The sequence below is a fragment of the Hydra viridissima genome, unplaced genomic scaffold, assembly GCF_058129835.1.
Source record: "Hydra viridissima isolate aposymbiotic clone 2 unplaced genomic scaffold, HvirCarnegie_v1 scaffold_1, whole genome shotgun sequence".
NCBI classification, from domain to species: Eukaryota; Metazoa; Cnidaria; class Hydrozoa; order Anthoathecata; family Hydridae; genus Hydra; species Hydra viridissima.
Window position 1 is genome coordinate 40,775,292 of NW_028324300.1, and position 21,364 is coordinate 40,796,655.

Consider the following 21,364-nt stretch of genomic DNA (forward strand, 5'->3'; position numbering starts at 1 on the left):
CCCAGTACAGAATAGAACAATCTGAACGTCCCAACGTTTTCTCTTAGATGTATGCAGTAGTTTCAAAATGTAATTGCTGATCTAAAGTTCTTTTCTCTGGTAGAGCACGATTTTTAGTGATATGTTCAAACATTTTATCAAAAATTCCATTTGCTTGAGTTGACAAATTTGCTACTTCGAGTTGAATTTCAGCGGAAATCATAGTTATATTTAAATCGTCTTTTTTTTCAGATGTCATTAGATAAGATTTTACCATTTGTTTCTCTGCCCAAGTAAACATTTCTGATTTAAATCGAGGGTCTAAGAAAGTAGCCGTAAGAAAAACGTCTTCACTTAAACCAAACCTCATTTCCAACTGCGAAGATAATTTTTCAAAGCTGTAATGCACGGATAAACTAGACTAATTCTTACGGTTTTTTCCGCACTTAGTATAGTTGTGGCTTCAGATACTGCATTAAAAATAGGAGCGACTGTTGTTAATAATTGCACTTGTGTTTCAGTTAGACAAGTCGGTGGCACTTTCATACAATTTTTTTTGTGAACACTCAACTAGAGCAATCTCTATAGAATCATTATTTTTTTTTAATCCATTCCAATAAGTTAGAAGTGCTGTTAAAGCGCGTTTCCACATCCATTGGAGGCTTTGACTCAGGTTTTCCTTGAGAAATCTTATACTTTTTGAGAGCTGCCTGTCCAACTGATGATGAGTTTTTTGATCTTAAAAATATTTTTTAAAACTAGATCCGATTGATCATGTGTTCGCTAAATAAAATTAACAAATTACACGTAAAAAAGAAAATCAAGGTTTAGAATCCTATCTACCCACCAGGCATTGCATCGCACTCAATCTCTTTAGAAAACTTCTCAAGTAATAGGTCCTCAGCTCTTGAGTTCCAGCAATGATAAGGTCTGTTCACTAAAAAAACGTAATTTCGTTTTTGTCATTATCATATCTGTTATTCTACATATATATACCTAAAATCTTAACATTATGTTATAAATGTCTAAAATATACATGACTTGGTATCTTCCTCATCTGATACAGAATTCTCTTCTTCAGAAGGCTCAAAATTTTCATCTTTAGATGAACATTCCTTGTTGTCATCATCAAGTTCTATTTTATCATTGGAATCCAACACATATTTGCGCTTCAGGTTTTTTCTTAAAGGATAGATTTTAGCTCGCTGTTGTAAAAAATGACCAAAAACTACTTTGAGCTGACCCGAGAAAACTGCTTTGACAGGGTGAAACTACAATGTTTCCTGACTCCAAAAATGTAAAATTTGAAATCTAACTATTTCGTCCGAGAAAATAATTTCGATTTTTAGTTTTTAGTACTTTGCACAATAGGACGAAATGACAGCTTTTCAAATTTTGCATTTTTACAGCATTCAAAAACTCTTCAAAATAAGCATTTATTACTCCAAAACATAACTGTCTAAAATTCACTTGAATAATAGTTTATTCTGACACAACTGATATAGTTTTTCATTAACAAGATGGAAATAATAAACACTTTCTTAAATAATTCTTTTAGTTATTCTAAGCCAAAACACAAAAACAACCTCTTGATTCTAAACACATAAAGAGCAAATGGTACATAAAATAAATTCTTCTCAATATTTGATTCTTCACAAATGCTTGCTGTTGTAGTCCACAACACATGAAAGAAGCCTCTTTGCATACTCAGGATGATTGCGGTCTCTTTTGTATCTCTGCCAATGTGAGCTGAAATTATGATGCATTGATTTTGTTGCCTGCTCACTAAAGATCCTCAAGGGAGCCCTTTTGATCTCAATGAATTGCTTCACATGGAAGAAAACAGCATGAACTTTTGGAGTCACACTGATGTTCATGATTGCCAAATATGAGTCTCTGAAGCGATCAATTTTTTCAGAAAAGTCATCCTCCAGAACCATACCAAAACATGCTGTCACCACAGACTTAAACTTTCGAAGGGCATCAATGATTCCAAAGACTTGAAAAGCAGACTCAGTCTCTGCAATTCTTTGAAGGAGGTCAAGATTGCTGAGAAGCTTGTGACAGGCATTCCCTGCAAACTGCCCACCATGGTATGGTTCTTGTTGAATGTGGAGAGCTGAGGGCCACTTGAAAACATTGGGCCAAACTTCATGGCTTTGTACATGTGATTGACCACACCAAGGAGAAGATGGAGTTCCATTGGTGGTATGAGCTCCAAGATGAGTTTGTTTTCAGAACCAGATAGCAAAGGCTCATGCACTACATTGCCAAAAGATCTTGCCTTTTTGATATCACCACCAGACTTAGCAAACTCTTGATAACAGGCAACAAGTGAGCCTAGTGTCCTCAAAGATCCTGATTGAGAAAGATGCTTTGATTCTGTGTTGCACCAAGAGCAAGGGTGAGTACTTGCATGGCTCTGAAGGCCACAAAGGATGTTGGCAAGTTTCATGTCGCATGAGACAACAAAGTTGACTTTGTCTAACTTGATTAAAGACAAGATCTGCCTCACATTTTCAAAGTTTTTTGGTAGTCCTTCTGATAAAGCCACAAGCATTTGACGCTTTACACTACTGTCTTTGGCAGTCCTCTGAGTTAAAAGTTTTTTCCGTGGTGGTGACCTTGAATCACAGTGAGAATCCAACTCCATGATGCCAAGAGAAACTTTCAGAAATCCTCCACCTCCATCAATTCCCAACTTGACAATATGATTCTGGAAAACTCTTCGAGAAAGCAGGACTTCATTCAAAAGCTCGGCAAGATCCTTGCAATGCACAACCACAAAGTCAGTGGAGTTACTCTCTGATAAAACTTGGATGCTGGTTTGAGTAAAAAACTCAGACAACTGTAGTCAATGTTATAAACGTGTTACGCTCGTGATTTACGCAGTTTCTAGCGTAAAAACAAAAAAATCGATTTCATAAAACTTTTTTGGCGTAACTTACGCTGGAAGCATCGTAAGTCACACTAAAAACTGTACGACAAAAAGTCCAGCGTTAGTTCAAATTTTTGTCGTAATGATATATGACGCTGTGCAATATCTATATGTTTTTTTTTGTTTTGATTAAGTATTAGAAGATAAGTGGCGTCCTCTAACTTTTTTAACAGAAGATAATACTAATAAAACAAATTTTATTCTTTGCCATTTGAGATTCAAGGTAAAAGTATAATTAGTTTATATTATATTATTTTTAATGAAAAATAAAAATATTTTAAGACTTAGAAATTGTCTATTTTTAGCTACCGATTTTGAATTTCCAATTAGTTTGACGACATCAAGCGGTGGCATTAAATTATTCCAGTATTTCCCAAAGCAGGGCCCAAGCCAATCAAGGGAGGGGGAGGGGGCAAAATTTGAAGTAAAATTTTGAATAAAAGTATGGGGGCTCTCATTTCAGTGAATTAAATTTTTGAATATTGAAACTTTTGTTAGATTAGGGGAATTTGAATTTTAGAAATAAGTCCGTAACAAGTAATTTTGAAATCAGAATCAATCATGATCAACAGGCTAAAATTGTCAAGCTCAAGCTTGGCTTGAGGTTCAGGTTCAACTTTTGGAGGGTCAACCTGAATCAAGAACTTATTAGAAAGTCACATGCATATTGGAAAAGTCTATATTCAACCAAAACATTATGAATTAAAAAAAATATAAGTTTAAGATTTAGTTGGTATAAAAGATGAAGTGTTAAACATTTATCTATGATGTTAGATAATTAAATAAAAGTTTTAAAAATTATTACCTTTTCAATTTATAAATTGTTATTGTTATTGTTATTGCATGACCAAAAACCTTGTTGTTTTGTCCGCCAATTTGAATCAGTCATCTAAAATATTCAACTCATAGAGTTGAAATCTTATGACACACTTGAAACAAATGACGAAAAGATTACGATACGATGCAATACGCTGAAAATTATTTATAACATTGAAAAACTTTGTCACGCTGAAATAGTCGTAGCGTAACATTTCCATCGTAATTACGACATTTCTAGCGTTAGGCTAGAAAAAGCTTTATAGCATTGACTACGGTTTGCCAATGGCTTCAAACTTAGCTAGAAAACTAGTCTCCACAATCTTGGTGTCACTGACTCTGTTGATGGTTGATGCCAATTTCTTCATGCCAAGGTTGGACAGTCCTGTGTTTAGCTGAACTTGTACAAGATCTTCAGTTTTGATGCTGGGTTCAGGAAAAAGAGCTCTTGCACTTGAGCTTCCTAAAAATGAAATTATATTAACACTTTTTGTAATTTTAAGTTTTAAAATTAAAGGTATTCCCTCTGAACCTGCCATCTTTATATGTATATATAAAAGTATCACCTGTTTTAACTCTAAGTGGTGGGCCGCCTTTAGGATGCGATATTTTGGCAGTACCACCAGGTGTGGAAGGTTTAGTAGAGATGACTTGAGTAGCTATTTGCTCTGCAGCGAGTGGATCAGCTGTAGCTAGCTGCTTAAGATTCTCTCTAAAAGTGAATGGAGTGCACTGATGTGGCAGACCTCTTCCAACTAGACTCAAACAATCACCACATCTTTGAGGGGTACAATCTTCCACAGGTTTAGAATAGTCCACTGGGCTCTTCTCATTCAACTTCAAATGTCCAACTTGACAAATAAGACAGTTGCAACCTTGATCTCTTGTTGGTGGTCTAACTTTTATAGATGAGAAAGGAAACAAAGGTGGCAGGTTAACATCTTTTCCTTTATCTTTTCTCCGAAGAATTGTTCGACATGAGTCACAAATGCCTCTTGGCACTCTGGTATCAGTCAAATCAAGACTTGTATGGTAATGCTTGAGGATCTTTTCAACAAGGAACTGTGTCAACTCTCGAGAGCACTTCTTCAGACACAAGACACAGACAGATTTCCGACAATCTTCATGATTTTTTGAAAAATTTGGCATTTTGAAATTTTTCTCACACAACTGATAAGTGAAACACTTTAAATAAACATGTTCACTGCCAATTCCCGGAATTTTTAGCTTGTTTACAATTTTGATGCAAAACTTAAAACAAACATGTTCACTGCCTATTCCCGGAATTTTTAGCTTATTTACAATTTTGATGCAACAAAATGTTTATAATATAGTTCAACCATGAAATTGTAGGTAAAATTTTATCTTCTGAGTTAAAATAAATACAAATTATACTTGCTATATAGACTGTTATGTTTTAGAGTAATAAATGCTAATTTTGGAGAGTTTTTGAATGCTGTAAAAATGCAAAATTTGAAAAGCTATCATTTTGCCCTATTGTGCAAAGTACTAAAAACTAAAAATCAAAATTATTTTCTCGGACGAAATAGTTAGATTTCAAATTTTACATTTTTGTAGTCAGGAAACATTGTAGTTTCACCCTGTCAAAGCGGTTTTCTCGGGTCAGCTCAAAGTAGTTTTTGGTCATTTTTTACAACAGTGAGCTGAACATAAAAGTGAATGTTGTAAAAAAAAAAAACAGGCCACAGTCAGTATTAAGAGATGATAGAAAACTACTTATACATAGATACACTTATGTTTAAATAACTCATAAGGTTTTACTCATCAAGTAACTGGTAAGGTTTTGAATGATTTAGAAATAAACTTCTTTTTTGTTAGTAAGTAAAAACTATCTTTAAAAAACAAATCATTATTTTAATCTAAATAAACTTACTGACAGTGACCACTTTCGTATTATTTTCTTCTTTCTTATTTTTTTTCTTCTTTCTTTTGTGTTTGGTTTTTAACAAATGTTTTTGCTAAAATTCAAATGGAAATATGAGCTTTAAGCTATGCAACAAAAACCAAACAAAACTCTAACTAATATGTACAATATGCCATAATAAAACTTTACTAGCTTTATTTACATAAATCAAAGTTTAGAAGATGTTTTCTAACTTTAGTAATTTCCATTAATGCAGGAGGAACTTGATAAGTGCCTTCGTTGACAGCAGCTGAATGACCCATGTGTTTATAAAACAACTCCCTATCTTTCTTTGGCAAATCTAGGGCTGAGAAAAGAATACTAACTCGATGACGGTTTGAAGTTGCTTTTATATTTTCTGGCTTTTTTAATGTAAGACTATTTATAATGTTATGGACTGCATGCCATCCTGAAGTGTGTCCTTCAGATAGTTTTGTCCCAGCAAATAAGTAGGTGTTACTCTTTAAAACATTAACTTCATTACGTACATTAGGATCAGCTAATTTTCTTAATGATGGCATTGTATCTGGGGGAATAAGGATTGGGACCAAATGGTTATTGTCTTTTCCACACATGTACGTTATTTTAAGATGCTTTACTAATCTTTGTTCCATTTCATCAAGTTCAGAAAGCCTCTGTTTATCAATCCATGAGTCATTAACTGCTTCATTATACTCATCAATTTGCAATCGAGCTGGCTCTCCTCCTAAAGATGTAAATTAGTTCAGTTTTTACAAAATCTTAAAAATAAAACTATCCAATTAATAACATTACACAGAAATGGAGCAAATCTAAAGTATGCTGGTTTAATTGATATTAATAGAACTGTTTAAAACCAAACCTCTAATAAAGTCAACCTTGCACATGCACAGTCCCGTAGCTCAACAAAACTGGATATATCAAAAAATTCATAAGACTCATCTGTGAGCTCCTTAATTCTTTTTAAATTATGCTGTCTAAATACATATATATCTTCTTCATCAGGTAACTGTGATGGTTTTCGTAACTTTATATTTTTATTTTTGTTAAGTTGATAAATTGCATCACCAAATATATAATCTTCCCGCATCTCAAGAATACTTACAAATTTATCAATTTCACTGGAATGATTATCTTGACCTTGTGCCAGAAATAATCTTTTAAATACTTTTGCTGAGCGCTTAAGTAAATAAAACAAATTTTGCTTTAATCCTGCCTTCAGAATAGAAGTATCAGAAGTGGTATATACTTCTATTGCTTCTCTCAAGACTTCAAAATTGATACGAGCCAACATATCATGAAGATTTTTAAAGGTTATTGTGATTTGTTTTTGCTGTAGAAATATAACATATAAGTTAGCTAATCGCCTCATATCAGTACGCACTGAATTTCTTACAGCAATAGCTTTTCCAAACTTACGCTTCTCTTTATTAAAAAACATAATCCCAATTTTTAATATCATAGGATCGGTGCAACAAATTTGTCCAATATTATCAGTTTTAAACTTTGCCAAAATTTTTGTGCGAAATGCGTCACTAATTTTTACATCATCTGGTACCTGTAAAACTCTAACAGGTACAGGAATAATTGTTTGGCAAGAATTTTGTTGACAGTTTTTGACATGGCTGTGCCAATATCTTCGTGAGGCAAACATTAAGCAATTGCTGCAATAGCTAATGCCATTTTCAGCTTTAGCTGAGCGTTCCCTTTCATAAAGTGGGTTTACTTTCTTAGCCTCAGCCTGATTAACTTCAAATATACCTTGTCTTTTGAGTTTTTGAAAAACATATCGTTGTTCTTTCTTGGACAAAGATAATGCTTGAATAACTTCAGGTTCTTTTTTATGCTTTGTTTTAATGTGTCGTTTTAAATAAGACGAGTACTTTTTGCAAAAAAAACAAAACCTGTGAGGCTTCTTTTTCAATTTTTGATTCTAAAAACAAATTAACAATTTTGGTGCAACTACCAGGATCAAACTTTAAATAGAACTTAAGGGTAAACTTGTTCTTATTTGCTCTTCACGAGCATATTAATAAAAATCTATTACTTACAACTTCAAGATTGGTTGAAACGTCTTCATATATTTGGCTGCTGAAACTAATATCTGTTTCTGATATACTAATATCTGAGTCAAGACAAAGTGCAGAGTCATTTTCAACATCCATCTGAAAAAATTATCTTTACTAAAAAATTATCTAAGTTTTATTGCTATTTCATATCTTAAAAAATAAAAAAACAATATCAATAAAAGTTATTATTTTTTAAAAACAAAAATGTATTTTATGCAAAATCTACAATTACTCACTGACTAACAGAATTCTTTTATTTAAAAAAGTACTTGAAGTCCAATATATAAACTTAAAAGATTATAATTTAATTACCTATTAATATTAAAATTAGAATGGCTCATCAGCATACTCTTCTATTATTCATTTGATAATGAGATAAATTTAATAAATTCTTTTGAATTTGAAATTTTAACTTGAAATTAAAAAATAGCATCAAACCCATGATTTCAGAATGAAAAATGTTTTACCTGAGTTGGTAGATCTTCATTCACCATGAAGTCAACTCTCTTAAAAAAAAGATTTAGATTTGATGATTTCATCAGATTAAAGAAAGCTATTATGAAAACTAAATTTGAATAAAATTCACACAGATAATTAACTTACAGTTTCACTACAAGCTGAAGAGGATTTAGATGCTTGATTTACTTTACCAGATAAAGCTGGATAAGGATCATGTAAGAAAAATTGTCTGAAAAAATTTTTTAACATGTTGAGAGAGTATAGTATACAAAAATATCCAGGTTAAAGAAAACAACTTGGTTATCCAGCTGTAAATATAAACAGTAGGATTTATGTTCAAATATAACAAAATCTTACTACAAAGAAAAACTTACTCAAAAGAAAAATCTAAAATTGATCTATGACCAATACTTTCATCGACACAATAACTGAAAACTGTTGACTATTACAAAAAAATATTTTTTGAAATCAATATTTTGAGATCAACAGTTAAAGCATTCCTTACAAATTAACTAAAAAAATAACTTATAAAAGCTGTTGAGTTTTGAGATGATTGAAAAAATAATATACGGCTGTGCTGTAATGAACATGCAGTAAAAACCTGTAACCAACTTTCCTGTTTAGAGTTCACATGCAGAATTTTTCTTTGGAGCACAAACACATTGTTTTTAAATGATATTCTTACAGTGTATTGAATACAAGAGAAGCAGGTTTCTAAATAAACTTACATGACAAAATGCAAAGATATAGATTAAGAAAAAAAAAAATACTTCTGTTTCTTCTTTAGCTCCAAAACAGTGATCACTTGTAACATCCTGTGAATACAAGGCATTTAATACTAGATTGTAAAATTTAAAAAAAACTCAGATTATATAGAGTAATTTCCTGAAAACTTCCCTGATAAATCCCAAAAAACTAATACAATTTTAATTTCATCTATTTCAATAATGCTAATAAAACAATATTTAAAATTGTCACAAGAAGTCTTACCATAACAAAATCCATAATATGGGTTAAACTTTCTGTCCACTAAAATACAATAACTTAAGCCTGGAGTAAATATTTTTTTAACTTTTATAATTAGACAAATGATTATTAAAAAATCTAAACAAATACCACAGATATTGTTGGTCGTAAAGAAGGATTATCTTGCCAACCTTGTTGAATTAGGTTTATAAACTTATGGAGATTTATGTTCTCTTCACCATAAAGAGTAAAAAGATGATTCACTTTTTGTCTTTTACCAGATACTATGGCATTCATTAAAAGTATATCCTTCAGCACAGGTATGATACCATGCCAGGCTGATGAAAAGTCAGAAATTATCTCAAATGCAGTGATTGCAAGTGCATAGATATCAGATTTTTGGTTTGGTGCTTCAACTTCACATTTAATAATTTCAGGAGATGTATAAGCTAAAGTCATACCATTTATTTTTTGTTTTGTCATTGACAAGGCATTTGTCTCCTTAATATCTACAAAATCATCAAAATCGCTAACTTTGATAGTTATATCTTTTGTTGTGCCAGTTACAAGCAGGTTAGAAGGTTTGATATCTTTATGAACAATCCCATTTTCATGTAAGTACATGATACAATTAGATGACTGATAAATAAAATTCAATCTCTGGAGAAAAGAAAAATCATTTTGTTCATTTAAATGTTGAACCATTTGAGATAAATTTGATGTCTGTACATTGCAGATTTCTATAGAGCATAATTCAAAAATAAGTGCAGTTGGTCTTGTAGAATATCCCTTAAACCTTTTTGTGCAACATTTTTGTGTTTTAACTGTCTAAGCTTTGTTGCAATTGAATAAACCTTATGTTGCGAAAATTGTGTCTTGATAACTTTAACAGCCCTTTGTTAATTTCTTAAAGTCAACTTAAAGACATTTGCAGAAGACCCTTCTCCAATTTTATCACTGAAGTTTAATGGCAACTCAGAAACTTCATAATGAGCAATACTTCTCTCCATTCCTTTAATATATTCCACTATAAATAGAATGGGTACATATGTTGAGTGTAACTGCAAAAAGACATTATGTTTAGGAAAAACCGCAGATAAAAAGGTATTAAATACTAAAAGAAGCTCATGCGTATATAGTTCATGGATATTGTGAGTCAGATCAATTCATTTCCAACTTTAAGTACACCTAATTCAAAACCAAACAAACTTTAGTATAGACGTTAATGATATATTTTGTAAGGTTTAATGTATTTAATATTTTAATTTGATATGTAACTGTATAGCTAAGCACATAGAGATAAATAAATAATATAATAATAAGCGAATAATAAGCGAATAATAATATAGCGAATAATAATATAGCGAATAATAATATAGCGAATAGTAATATAGCGATAATAAGCGAATGCCTGAATTATGAAACAGCTCAATTCAAAGGGTGGAGGAAGCATGCCCTCTCCGCCTTTACCTACTCTCTTAGTCCATGCACCACTCATGTTTTTTGTAAATTATTAAAATCTAGTTATTTATTTTTTTTGGTATGTTTTACATCAATTTTTCCACACTTGTGTGGTTTGGATGGTTCTCTATAATGACATTTAAATGTCATTATAAAAGTGTTGAAGCAATGTTTTACAACTGTCTTTTTTAAAGTTAACATGATGAAGATTGTACTGGATTACATGTTACCAGTAGCAGGATAACCTGACCTGACATAATAATAATAATAATAATATATACTAGTTTGACTTTTCAATATTAAAGCAAACAATATCTATAAAAATGAATTCTTTTTGAAAGTATGTGTGATTAACCATCGCAATATACACCCATATTTAGCAATAGTCAGGATTAATAAAACTTAAAAAGAAGTTGTATTTATGCAAATTAATACAACTTCTAGCATAGGTAAACTACAAATTTAAAGAGAAAAACAAAAACAATTTTATTAAATGAAATTCTCATTTATTAGGGGTAAAGATGGTGGTTGGATCCTGCTCCAGCCCCCCGTATATACCAATGGTTTGAAGTAAACAAAATTTGTAGTCTACTCCTGCACCATCTTTTGATACCAAGTTATAGTCATTTAGATAACAACTGATAAAGTTATAGTAATTTAAAACCATATATAACAAAATCGGTACTAAAAACCTCATAACATTTTGTTGAATTGTTCAATTTTTATAATTATTTTTGCTATTAAAATACTGTACTGTAGGGCTTTCTAAAGATATATAACATTTTACTGTTTAGTCAATTTAAAATTTTTATGTTACGTACCTAGTTGTAAGCATTTACATAAGAATTGAAAAAGTTATAATAATTTTAGTGAGAAAAAAAACAATTTTTGAGGTTAATCAACAAAAATATCAGAAATTAGTCACTAAAAACGTCATAAGTTTTTGTGAAATTTTTTCACATTTGATTTATTGATATTAAGCTCTTTCCAAAGATATATAACAACTTGGTATTTGAAAATTTTAAATAATAAGTAAATGAAGTATATGAACATAGGCTTTATTAAGCCTAAAATCCTTAAGTTGAAGTATATGAACATAGGCTTTATTAGGCCTAAAATCCTTTAAAACCCTATCCATTTATTTAAAAAAGTTCTAACTTTTTGTTGTAAGCTGCAACCGTCACATTGTGTCTTTGCCTCACAGGATGAAAATTAATTTTACAGAAATTAGAGATGAAGATATCCGCTTCTTCAAAATTCTCAAAAGATTTTCCAATCGATAGGTCGCTCATTGTATTTTTTAAATTATCTTCAAATTCTCTTCAAATTCCTAAAAGATATCTCACAATGATATTTAAGTTAAGAAAATGAAGTAAATTAATTTGAATACTTGCGCATGCGTTAATTTTCAGCCGCAGAAGCAATTTTTAGTCTATAAGTGGCTGAATTTTCAGCCGCAGAAGATTTAATCTTAACTTATAGGAACAATAGAAATGTACTTTCAATTAAGTCCAGTGCCGGATTAAGGCTTTGTTGGCCCTAAGGCACATTTTAATAAGTGGCCTGAAAATACAGATAATACGGACTTTCCCACAAAAAGAAGAAAAGTAAAATTTAAAAAAGAATATTTATTAGGCAAAACCTACATAATTTAAAATTTTCGCGCTTTTATAACTGCAAATTTGTAAATTAGTTCTTTGAAGTTGACCTTGTTGAGCAAGTCACTTTCAATACACAGAAGTGAAAGTACAGAAAGACGCCGTTGAGCCATTGTTGATCATTTTGTATCTTTAATTCTTTTCAATTGAGAAAACGAACGTTCTCCTGAACAATTGGTTGACATCAGACATAAGTAGATCCGGAGTGCTATTTCAGAATTTGGAAATGCTTGATATACGCCAGAATTGTGCAGCATTTTAAACATCTTCTGAGCACTTGAATCAACTTGATTCTGTGCACTTGATCCTTCTTCACAGTTTCTCTGTTCTTTATACCAGCATATAAATTGTCGAAATTCTGTTGGAAAATCAGAACAAAGGTCTTTCGAGTACACAGTAACCATTCCTTTAATAGCATTGTTAATATCTTCATCGGTCATGGAGTCATACTCAGTCAGAACTCCGAATCTCTGCAGCACAATTGAGTAAGCTTTAATGTGTTTCTTTAATTCATTTTTCGGCTGATCGATGATGACATAAAAGGTATTGACCTTGAAGTTTTGCTGGCTTGACATCCCTTCCATAGCATCTGCGGCATCTCCATCATTGATTTGTCTCTTACGCTTTGGTTGTCTTCGACTTTCAGATTTATATGTGCTGTTGCCACAGCGATCACCTGCCTTCTGATTATAATCAAACTTCTCTCGGCATTCATCCAAAAATATATGCAAGCTCTTCAGCAGACCAATAGCTGGAGTTAATTCGAATGTAGAACTTTGCAATAACTTGCTATTAATGTTGAACCTCTGCAGAATGTCATTCCCAAAGTTCACACAATAGGGCAACTTCAATAGTATCCATGTGTTTGGCCAATGAACCCGCTTCATTCCTTGTGCTACCATTCTGATTACAATCCCCTGAGATCTCCTGAAGAGCGCTTTGTAATTGGTGGTACCCCTTGAACACTGCTTTTGCAGCATCACCTCGAGCAGACCACCGGGAATCTGATGGGTATTTTGGAACAAGGCATTCTGGTTGGTTTTTAACATGGGTCATCATGACATCCCAACGATGTGTTGATGCTACAAAGAAAGTATACAGGCGATTCAATATGTTAAAAAATGAAACTGCTTCAACGCAACAATCCACAGCTGACTGGCCAACTAGGTTCAACGAGTGGGCAGCACAAGGAATGTAGTCCACTAAACTGTTTTTGTTTTTCAGGATTTGTTGCATTCCAATATATTTACCAGACATATTGCTGGCATTATCATATGTCTGACCACGGCAATTTTTGTAGTCGATGTCTTGACCTGACAAGTACTGAAGCAGTGCGTCAGCAAGATTCTGCCCTGTGTGACTGGATATATTGATAAATGTCAAAAAACGCTCCACAGGCTGGTAATCCACCATATTAATATAACGAAGAATGATGGTCAGCTGGTCACAATGGGTAATATCAGGAGTGGAATCTACTGAAACTGAAAAATACCGTGACTTTGAAATCTCATCCTTTATGAAACCCATAACTTGTTCACCCATCATTGCAATTAATTCTTCACAGATTGTTTTTGATAAATATGATGTGTGACCGCGTCCGCGATTGCCATGAGTACAGATGTGCTGGGACAAAAATGGATCAAATTGACCAATCAGCTATAAGATGCCCAAATAATTCCCATTTTCTCTGGAGCCAACAACTTTATTGCTACCTCGAAGGAGGAAGACCTCTCTCACACAAAGAAAAGTAATAGTTGCAACACAGCGTGACAGGACATTTCTCTAGTAATTGCGCTGCTCCAACATATTGTTGTGCAATTGCTCGTCAACTCTCCCAGCAGCAACACTTCTTTGACATAGTGTGAGAACTGATTGTATGTGCTTTGCACTGATTTCATGGGATTTTATGTATTGTGTCGTATTCTTCCAATCCTTAAATCCTGAGCCAGACAACTGTGACCGGTCAGATGAAAACAGAATGCAGGGAAAGCAGAAGACAAATGTCTTGGCTGGAGAATAAACAAGCCAGTCACGATCAACCATATCACCATTTGGCAAAACCCCTTTGAAGACACTAGAATTTAGGAAGCGATTCACTCCACTGTATTCCCGCTTTGTTTCTGGATAACTGTCTGCCAAGTTTAAAAAATGGATTGTTCCAAGGCTGATGCACATGTTACGCCCATGATCTGTTATGTCACAAAAACTATAATCTAGATCTTTAATAAATTAATCTGTCTAAAATAACCTTTTGAAGTTACACTTTCCTCTGAGCTTTCGTCAGAGCTTTCCTCAGAACTGTTCAAATTGAAATTATTATCACAATTATTTAAAAATAGATCCATGTTAATATTTACTTTAATCTACCTCGTAATATTTACTTTAATCTACCTCGTGTCTAGTTTTATTTAATTTTTTCCGTAACAATTCGACGGCAAACAAAAAACTTGACCTGATTCTGAGCCATGGGATCGTCTGCCAACCTAAAAATTATGTGAAATATATGTTGCATGTGTTGAAGAATTGTGGAAAGAAATGTTGAACAAATATCACAAGCACTTCAAATCTGATTTAGCTGGGTTTTAGTCAGATTTTTATTCAACGTTTTTCTGTGGTTTTTTGCAACCAACAAAACATTCTGCTTCATATCTTCATTTCGGTATGACATAATAAAGTCTTGGATCAGTTTTATATTTCTTTCTGCACAATCATTGGTGACTACCATATTTTTAACAAAAAACTTAAAGTTGTCTAAAACAGTCAAGTCCCCTTGTGCAGCTAACTTAACCTGGTCATGGGTAACCTTGGCTAGGCAAAAGAAAATTCCAGCTTTGATCACCAACTAAATTTGATAGTGTAGTAGACGATGTGATTACAGGCATTTTAGGTTTACCCTTCATGAATACTTCAGGAACAGGAAACTGTAACAGTTTTTGGAGTATATTCTTCTTCTCATCTTTTTCAACATCATCATCAACTAAAGCCATTACAACAAGCTGCTGACTTAAATATCAGGTATGATTTTGCATGCTTTTCAGTATCGATTGAGAAAACTCGGGATATTCCTTACTTAAATCAAACACCTCTTTGAATGCTGCTAAATCTTTAACTGGTGCTTTAATACTAAGAGAGCTTTTGAAAAACCAAGGACAGTATGTTAAAGATATAAATAAAGAAGCTGTTTTAACCATCTTCTCCTTTTCATTCATGATGTTTGAGATGTTATTTGTCATTTCTAATGCAAGCAAATAAATTGCATCAGCCATAAACCTTGCTGCATGGCAAGCTCCTGGCTGATGAAATTTTATAGCAGGAACATGACCACCAAGGTAGTAAACATATAACTGACAAAGATTTTTGTAGTTAATTACAGAGGGTGGGCGGGCAGTATATAAACTATGAGATATTAGAAAAATATATATTTTTTTTATCTTTGACACACTGCCCACCCGCCCATGACGTCATCAGATCTGATGACGTCATGGGCGGGTGGGCAGTGTGTCAAAGATAAAAAAAAAATATATATTTTTCTAATATCTCATAGTTTATATACTGCCCACCTGATGATGTGTATACAGAGTATGAAAACGTGCAATTGAGGCGGTCGTGCAATCTGATTGGTTGTTTCAAATTCATCACGTGATCATGACGTCGTGCAAGCACGACTCCCCAACATGATTGTGACGTCCATACGTGACGATATGATGACGTCATCGATGATGCAATTGGAACGTGACGATATGATGACGTCATCGATGATGCGATTGGAACGAACAACGTCATGATCACGTGATGAATTTGAAACAACCAATCAGAATGCACGACCGCCTCAATTGCACGTTTTCATCCTCTGTATACAAATGTATGAATAGAGAATAGCTGAAAAATAAAAATACATCTGAAACAGCTTCCATTATAGAAAAAAATGAATAAAAATATGCGTTTAACAAATATATGTATAAAATATATAATTAAAAAACACCGTTTAAAAACGTAAAAAACACCGTGTAAAATAATGAAAAAAACACCGTTAAAATATATTAAAAATGCTCACTTTTACTAGTTCCCAGGCTCTAAATGTACTAAACCGCGCATTTTAACAAATAAAGAAAAAATAAAATGAACAACAAAGTCACCTTCCTTCGACGCCATTTTGGAAAAAATTTGAGTAGAGCTTCGCCGTCCGATCTCCTTTGGGGCTTTCGCCCAAATGACAGATTAACGTTTGCACCGGTATATATAGAGAAAACGGCCCTTAAGTAAACAAACGACGGCCCTTAAGTAAACAAACCGTTGCGGGGGGTCCCAAACCGACCAATCAGATTGCAGAGAAAAGTAAACAAAAAAACTAACCGACCAATCAGATTGCAGAGAAAAGTAAACAAAAGAAAAATTGACCAATCAGATTGCAGAAAAATTGACCAATCAGATGGGAGAAAAATGCAAGGATATATATGCGGACGTGTTAGTAAAATAATGAAAAAACACCGTTTAAAATGAAGAAAATAACGCTTTTTTATAGCATTTGAAATAGTATCTGTTAAAGAAAGAATAATATATAAATATAAGTGAGAATATATTATATATTCAATTGATTAATATAATATTATTTTTTTGTTTGAAAATGTTGTGGGAAGAAGTGTTAGATGATTCGTTATATGAAGCCACACATTATTATTATTCCGAAATTCGTGGTGATTCTTCATCAACGAAAAATCTTTTCAATGTGACGAATGAATTTACTTTACCTTTTGTAGATTTTAGAAAAAGTGTGACTCGAAATATGTTGAAGAGAGATTCTATAATTCATTTACAATCTATGTTAATTCCCACTAATTTATCTTTAATGGAAAAAGAAGAAGATAGAACAAATGATCCGTGGATTCAAAAGGTAAAAGAGTATTATAATAATAATAATTATGAATTTTATTCTCGGATTGGATTGAATGAAGAACCAGTGATATTAGATTGGATTACTGAAAAGGTGTGTATCGTACATGGTTGGAATTTAAAAGTTATTGATTTTCGAGAAGACGTGCGGAGAAAACCTAATATATATCACAGTATTGTACAGTTAGTAAATGATGAATATTTGAAAAGGAATGATGATGATAATGTATTTATGAAAAGAACATTTATGAATGATGGTACAAAGTGGGTTAAGTGGAATGATTTACGAAGTGATATTGATAAAAATTGGTGGAACATGAATTTTCCGTTGATTCCAAATTCATATTTACCGTTTAAATTTTGGAATGGTTCGTTTTGTAGTGGAATATCCGCTAGTCCTTTGAGAAATGAAAGTTACATTTCAAGAGAAAGAAATTTTTGCGAGATGGTGACGGATAAAAATCGAGCAGAGATTAATTTAAAAATGCGAGGGTTAAGACCACAAAATTTCTTTTGGTATGATGTAATGCCGAAGGGTAAAGATGTGAGAATAGTAAACGAACCGGAAAGTGATAAATACGATGTGAAGCAGACATTTATTTATAATCAATATTATTTTCCTCTTCCAACTCCTTTACCTACTACGACACCCGAAGTTGTAAAAAGTGTGATGGATTTTAGTTTTATTCCTACTCATTCTCAGGCTAGTATTTATAAAGTATTTCCGTTTCATCAATATATTAGTTTTCAATATGATGATAAACTAAGTATGTATGATAATCTTCATAATTTTGCTCGACAAGGATATGAAAAGTTTGAGAATGGAAAATATGTTTTAAGAGATCCGTCTGAATATCATAATTTACCATTTTTGTTTTTTGTGGAACATGATAATAATCCAAAAGACAGTACCGTTTTAGATATGATTGATCCTGATCGAAGGAAATTTACATATTTGTTTTCGATAAAAATCGAACCTCGAGATTCTGATAAATATAAAAAAAGCGGTGATGTAAATGAAATTAAAATTACTGTTCGTGTTTCTAATATTGGTCATGTGTTTGGTGAAGATCCTAAAACTGGATATTCATATCCTATATTTGTACCAACACCGTTTGCAAGATTTTTTGAAGAGTGCATTCAAAGATCTATAAATCCGACTGGTGTAAAATATTATTATAAGTTTAATAAAAATAAACATTTAACCGATATGAGGTATTGGTTTGGAAACAATATTATTCAAGAAGGTCATAGCAGTGGAATTCCTAACGAATGTTTGTTGATTGAAACGATGTACGAATATTTATACGGTGAAGATAACGATCGAATTAAAGATAAACAAGTAGAAATAGAGAGATTATTACAAGAGTGGCAACATTTGTTGTATCCAGATAAGATGTATTGGAAATATACGCCTTGTTTTCCTCCTCGTATTCAAGATTTTTTATTTGGTATGTCGTGTATAAGATTGAAGAATAATAGAGTTGTAAACAAAGCAGATTATTCGTATTTAGAAGTGTCGGCGAATAAAGATACTATTGTATCACATCTAACTATTCCATGGTTTCAAACAACAGAACAGAGTATATTTCCTATACGATCGCCACAAATATTAGATTATTTTAAACAAGGATTAATGGATGGAAAAACGAATATGGTGTTAAATGGATTAAGTTTTGAAGATTATAAGAATAATATATATTTGAAAGTAATGTGTAAAGATCGTTGGACTCTGCAATGGAGTGAAAAAGATAATTTAAAATGGTGTCCTCCGTTATATGATGATATTTCTTTAGAAGCAATTGATAAAAGTGTTGTGTATAACATAATTGAATTTCTTAAAAATCCAGTGGGAAATTTTAAATACTCATTAAAGTATAATGATGACTATGTTTCATTATTAAATGGAGATTTTAAATCAGTTAAATTTAAACCGTACATGAATGATAAAAAGAACAATTTGGAAGTGTGGTTATATTGTGAACAAATAAAAGAAAGTTATTCTTCTTCAGTAAAATTACCTTTGGTATGTTTAGGTTTGTGGAGAAAAGAAATTCCTACTAAAAATAAAACGAATTATTATCGTTGGTGTCAAGGACAAAAGAATATATTAACGGATGATGCTATTCAACAACTTACATTTTATTCCACTGATATATATCAACAACCGCTTGTTCAAAGAAGATATGACGGTACTATTATTGATAATTGGAAAGAAAGTTATCCTATTAGAGGAGTTCATTTAATAGTGTATCAGCCTAGAGATGAAAGAATTAAAAATAAAAAATTGACAAATGTGTTTGAAACTATGATTATTCATCGTGATGATAATAGTTTGCAAAACGAGAGTAATCCTTTTTCATTAAGATTATCGAATTCAGTAGTTAATGAAATTCAACAAAGAAATATAAATAAAAAATATTATCGTTGCGTATTAACTTACATTTATTTTTTTCCAACAGAAGCTCTTAATTTTCCTTCTGAAGATGAACGTTGGGTGCATGTTACGTTTAATATGGCGGAGAAATGTGATGTTTATTTAAACAATATAAAGGTTGAACATGTAGTGGCGTCGTTTGATTTAAATCAATATTTAGTTAAAGGTGATAAAAGAACAAACATTTCATTGTTAAACAATTATCAACCTCTTTTAGAAGGGCAAATGCGTTATTTTCAAGTAAAAGATACGGTTGATTTTTCATCATTTAGTTGTACATTATTGAATTCAAAAAATGAAAAATTAGTATATAATTATCCTATCGATCCAATATTTGTATTACAATGGATGCCAGTGGTTTGAAAGATGTTTTTATTTTACATAAGAAATGGAATGGAGAAGACAATAATGAAAGTAGTGAAGTCAATCCTTTTTTGTTGGGAGTGGAGATGGAATCTATAAGCGAATGTTTGCAAAGATATGGCGAAAATATAGTGAAATGTTTCGTTAAACAAATATTTTTTATGCCGAATAACGTTTTGAATTTTCCTCACGAAGATGATAAAATGGTACATGTTCAGTTTGAAAATGCATTATCTCAAATGGTTTTTTTAAATAACAAACCTGTTGAAAATATCGTTTGTTCTTTTGATATGAATGAATATTATGAAAGAGAGGGTTATATTCATGTTACGAACAACAATAGAAAACCTCAACTTGACGGTGTAACGAGAACGTTTATTTTAAATCGAATAACGTCGCTTCAAAAAATAAAATGCACGTTATTAAATTCGAATAAAGAACCGTTAATTTTCGAAGATGATAAATTTAAACCGCTATTTATTGTTGAAGTTGAAGTTATTAATAAAAAATGAGTCATATTAAAGCGTATGCTAATAGATTTATTGCGAAATCGAAAAAATCTCATGATGAGATTCGACATATATATAATGAGATAAATAATCAAAAAATGAGACAAATAAATGGTTATTTACAACAAATTAAAGAAGAAAATAAAAAAGAAATGAATGAAAGAATAAAAGAAATGAACGATAAACTCGAATCGTTAAAAAAAGAGAAAGAGAAAGAGAAAGAGAGTTGTACTAATGAAGAAAATAAACAACGTAAAAGAAAAACAAAGATGCGAAATGAAAAACGAAATAATGATGACGTAAGTGAAGATGAGAACAATGAAAGTGAAGACGAAGTGCGAAAAGATAAAAAGAGATCTCGAAAAAGTATATTGTGTAACGTATGTTTAGAAAATGTTGAAGCTGTAAATGTTGAGGGTATGTGTCGAACGTGTGCTTTAAGAACCGTTGTTTGTAAAAGACCTGATAAAAATCGAAAAAAAGAATGGTTACAAAAAGGTTATAAGAAAGCATTGAAAGACGTTAAAAAGCAAAAAAAAGACGTGTTTAAAAGCGATTCTGAAAGCGATTCTAATTGATGTATATTCTTAATTAAAAATATATATAAAGAGTTTGTTAATGTTGTATTGTTTATTTATAAAAAAAAATGTCTACAGAAAGTAAGTTACGCAAAAGAAATTTGGAAGATCGTTATAGTCCTAACGATAATCCTGCTACTCTTGAAGAGAGTTTAATTAATACAAAAGAAGAAGGAGATTTATTAAAACAAGCTCTTTCAGGAAAATTATCTAAAGAATGGCAAGAAAGATTGAGTGAAAAATGGACTGGTTTTAATACAACAGGAGTTCAAGAAGAAATAATAAAGTCTACTACGCAAATAATATATCCTAATAATAACACAACTCGTGATATAAAA

General features: G+C 31.9%; 2 protein-coding genes, 1 long non-coding RNA gene and 2 pseudogenes across 4 annotated transcripts; all 5 read right to left on the reverse strand.

Annotated features, from left to right (window-relative positions):
• The window catches only part of LOC149895014 (uncharacterized), a 148,869-nt pseudogene that overhangs the window by 84,971 nt on the left and 42,534 nt on the right, over window positions 1–21,364 (reverse strand).
• Window positions 827–7,569, reverse strand: LOC145183748 (uncharacterized; the record flags this gene model as incomplete). The annotated part of the gene is made up of 5 exons (XM_090073678.1): window positions 827–916; window positions 1,016–1,180; window positions 5,628–5,712; window positions 5,821–6,376; window positions 6,499–7,569. Coding segments are annotated over 3 exons (1,677 nt in total), but the record flags the coding sequence as incomplete, so codon positions are not given.
• LOC145193864 (uncharacterized) lies at window positions 1,360–5,193 on the reverse strand (annotated as a pseudogene). Its single transcript, XR_016445792.1, has 3 exons — window positions 4,300–5,193; window positions 4,010–4,196; window positions 1,360–2,855 (listed from the first exon to the last, which is right to left on the reverse strand). The product of XR_016445792.1 is annotated as an uncharacterized LOC145193864 (transcript).
• LOC149895025 (uncharacterized) lies at window positions 7,573–8,205 on the reverse strand. Its single transcript, XR_016445791.1, has 2 exons — window positions 8,173–8,205; window positions 7,573–7,801 (listed from the first exon to the last, which is right to left on the reverse strand). It is a non-coding gene; the product is annotated as an uncharacterized LOC149895025 (long non-coding RNA).
• LOC149895026 (receptor-interacting serine/threonine-protein kinase 1-like) lies at window positions 8,309–12,208 on the reverse strand. The gene is made up of 2 exons (XM_090069340.1): window positions 8,539–12,208; window positions 8,309–8,393 (listed from the first exon to the last, which is right to left on the reverse strand). Exon 1 carries the CDS (start codon window positions 9,833–9,835, stop codon window positions 9,269–9,271), a length of 567 nt encoding a protein of 188 aa, XP_089925466.1. The 5' UTR covers window positions 9,836–12,208; the 3' UTR covers window positions 8,309–8,393; window positions 8,539–9,268.

Excerpts from the sequence above, each read along its gene's own strand:
- LOC149895026 (XM_090069340.1), bottom strand. The coding sequence starts at position 9,835 with ATGGTTCAACATTTAAATGAACAAAATGATTTTTCTTTTCTCCAGAGA.